The sequence below is a fragment of the Nannospalax galili genome, unplaced genomic scaffold, assembly GCF_000622305.1.
Source record: "Nannospalax galili isolate Female #2095 unplaced genomic scaffold, S.galili_v1.0 scaffold553, whole genome shotgun sequence".
Lineage (NCBI taxonomy): Eukaryota > Metazoa > Chordata > Mammalia > Rodentia > Spalacidae > Nannospalax > Nannospalax galili.
The window spans coordinates 3,166,099-3,169,149 of record NW_008336313.1 but is presented as its reverse complement, the minus strand read 5'-3'; the positions used below and the strand labels follow the sequence as shown (position 1 = coordinate 3,169,149).

Genomic DNA, 3,051 nt, shown 5'->3' with positions numbered 1-3,051 from the left:
CTCTCTCTCTCTCTCTCTCTCTCTCTCTCTCTCTCTCTCTCTCTCTCCCGATGTCACTCTCTCATTCTCTCTTCTGTGCTGTGATTGAATCCTAACCCAGTGCCTTTTGCCTCTTAGATAAGCACTTTGCCACTGAGCTCTATATCTAGCCCCCTAAACATAATAATTTTGTATACCTTATTTATGGGAATAACATGAAATATTTTGCGGGAAAGTTCTTTTTGGGTTATAAAGTCTTGCACAAATGCTTATCATTAATATTTTGACTTTACTTTGTAGTTCACGCTGGTGTAAAACTTGCCTCTTGCTGTAGCCTTCAAGTGCTAGGATTATAGGCATGCACTGACATATTGATTGTTTAGTATTTTCTTATTCTTCATGGTTATTGATTATCTGGGAGCATAATTGTTACTTTCTGTTCCAATTCTCATTTTATAAATAGTTTTGCACCACTTTCTTGGATATTTAGCTTTTCTCAATCTCTTTTTTTCAGCATGTGAAATTTAATTGGCTTACTAAATCGTGATACTTGTACACTGTATTCATTTCATGTTGGTTGAGAGTCTAGGTCCCATATTTTTATTTAACTAAAGGCATGGCCCTAAACTTTTGCATGTGTGTTTTTTGTTCTTAGGCCTAAACGACAGCCAGTGAGACTGCACTGAAGAGCGGACATCCTAAGAGGGGCTGTCCCCAGCTTTATAATGAAGAAGAGCAGAAGTGTGATGACAGTGACCGCAGATGACGTAAGTAGTAGAGGCGACACCGCCAGGATCCCCTTGCAGACAAGTGTGTTTAATACCTTTGACTAGGTCTTCTGATGGCAAAGACATCACCAGTACTGGACCCCCTGTATTCAATGAGGTGGAAAGCAGGAACAATTCCCCTTACAGCTTGCAGATGGGCTTTGTTGTTTTCATTCAAAAATCTCCCACTCTAGTCTGTGTTTACATTTAACCCTTAATTACTCGTCTGTACCGTTTCCAGCATCTGCCATTGATGACTTTCTTCTACACTTTTTCCCATGTGTCTCTAGCTCTTGAAAGTCTCACCCCGTGGCCTTTGGTCTTCAGCAGTTACTCCTCAGGAGTTTGTGACCTCGAGGTCTGGCTACTTGAGTGGCTCTGAGACCGGCAGCTTTAAACTCATCTGGTGTTTATTAGAAACGCAGGATTCCAGGCTGTTTCTCAGACCTACAAATGAGACTATTTTAACAAGATCCTAGAATGTCCCTTATATTTGGGAAGTCTTACTCTAAGCCATTTGAAGTCCATAGATTCATTAACTTCATCCGTTGGGCTCTGGTTAGCTGAGAGTATTTAGTTCCTCACTTTCAACTGACCACTCCCTCATTAGTGTGTCTTTTCATTGCAGACTCCTTACTCAGTTATTCATTGTGACTGATATAAAAATTATATACCACTACAACCGGGTGTGGAGGCACACACCTTTGATCCCAGCACTCAGGCGGCAGAGGCATGTGAGATGAGGCCAGCCTGGTCTATAAAGAGAGTTCCAGATCAGCCAGGGCTACATAGGTAGCCAGGGCTACCCTGTCTCAAAAACACAAAACAAAACAAAAAACAAAATAAAATCGCATACTACTAATAAGTTGTGAAAAAGGATAGAAGAGAATTGGCATGTGAGATGAGGCCAGCCTGGTCTATAAAGAGAGTTCCAGATCAGCCAGGGCTACATAGTGAGACCCTGTCTCAAAAACACAAAACAAAACAAAAAACAAAATAAAATCACATACTACTAATAAGTTGTGCAAAAGGATAGAAGAGAACGAGGAAAAGAAGTGATTTTCTTTGCATTCTGCAATAGCTCAGTTTACATTTGACCTCCTGCTTCACAGATGGAAAGAAGACCTAAGCAGGACTTGAACATTCCAATCAATGTAAAAATGGTATCTTGGGGAAAAAGCTCAATCTTTCAGTTTCCCTCCATTCTTATGCCCCTCCTTGAATTGCAAGGCATGTGAACAAAGTTCAGAACTTAACATTCAACTCTCTTATACCAGAATGAAAATAAGAGGACCAGCTCCTCTTCCCAGGCTATTGGCTGTCAGTCTCATTCTTGGCCAGCACAGCCTGGGCGAGGTGGCACATGCCTCAGGATGGTAGTTGTTAGTATGTGCAGTGCATTTCCTCAGGTCCCTGAGAGTTGGGGTTTCTCTCCCACTGCCCAGGTTTTGCATTAACATCTCAGTGGAGCCCTGGTGATTGTCTTGTCTAGGGTTTACCATGCTGGGCTCAGTAGTTCCTTCACCTCATGCTGCAGCAGACTTTAGGGGAGTCTGCTGGGGTGGTTCTCAGCTTCTTTCAGGCCCCAATCACAAATTCAGCAATTGTAAAATGACTAAATTATATTTTGCCTTTGAAGTTGTTAGTAATTTGGATGGGGAAACAGTCTGTAAATTATAACTGTACATACAGGGTTTGAGGTAATTATGAATGATTCTGCATTTAATAATGATTGTCCTAAAATAATACTAGTATTTTCAATATAATTTACTTTCTGAAAAGCTGTTCCATTAAGTTCTTTTGTGACAATGCATTTTCACATTCACCAAGGGCTTCTGAGACAACTCCTTTTAGTTTAAGAATGACCTCAAAGCTGTGGGTGCAAATTTGTTGATAAGTTAATGTGAAAGACTTTTTTTTTTTCTCCAAAGTAAAAAAAATTATTTTAGAAAGGGTTATATAACACAACTAAGGAGAACTTATCTAAGAATGGGAAGATTGGTTTCACCTCTGAAAATCAGTTATTGTAGCATACAGCTTTACTAAAATGAAGCGATTATCCAATAGACACAGAAGAAATATTAGGCAGAATCTACATTCAATCATTAATTATTTTCACCATCACTATAAAAACGCCACAGCAAAATTGAGGGCAGAAATTTCTTCATTTTGATCCATGTACCTCTACCAAATTAATGAAACAAATGCAACATTGTACATATAACATCAAAGAAAGCTTAAAGCAGCCCCTCTATTATTATGGATTGGCAGGCTCAATATGGTTTTGATAGCAGTTTAAGTCAGT

The 3,051-nt window shown here is 39.6% G+C and overlaps 1 protein-coding gene across 2 annotated transcripts in view; it reads left to right on the top strand.

Annotated features, from left to right (window-relative positions):
- Positions 1-3,051, top strand: part of Pde4b (phosphodiesterase 4B) — a 661,174-nt gene that overhangs the window by 138,301 nt on the left and 519,822 nt on the right. The window contains exon 2 of one of the 2 annotated variants that reach the window (XM_008831051.3): positions 635-746. In XM_008831051.3, coding sequence (XP_008829273.1) covers positions 705-746 — 42 coding nt within the window. In that variant the 5' untranslated portion in view covers positions 635-704. Of the gene's footprint in view, positions 1-634; positions 747-3,051 lie in introns of those variants that run through there. The other variant, XM_017797618.1, reaches the window with a different exon arrangement.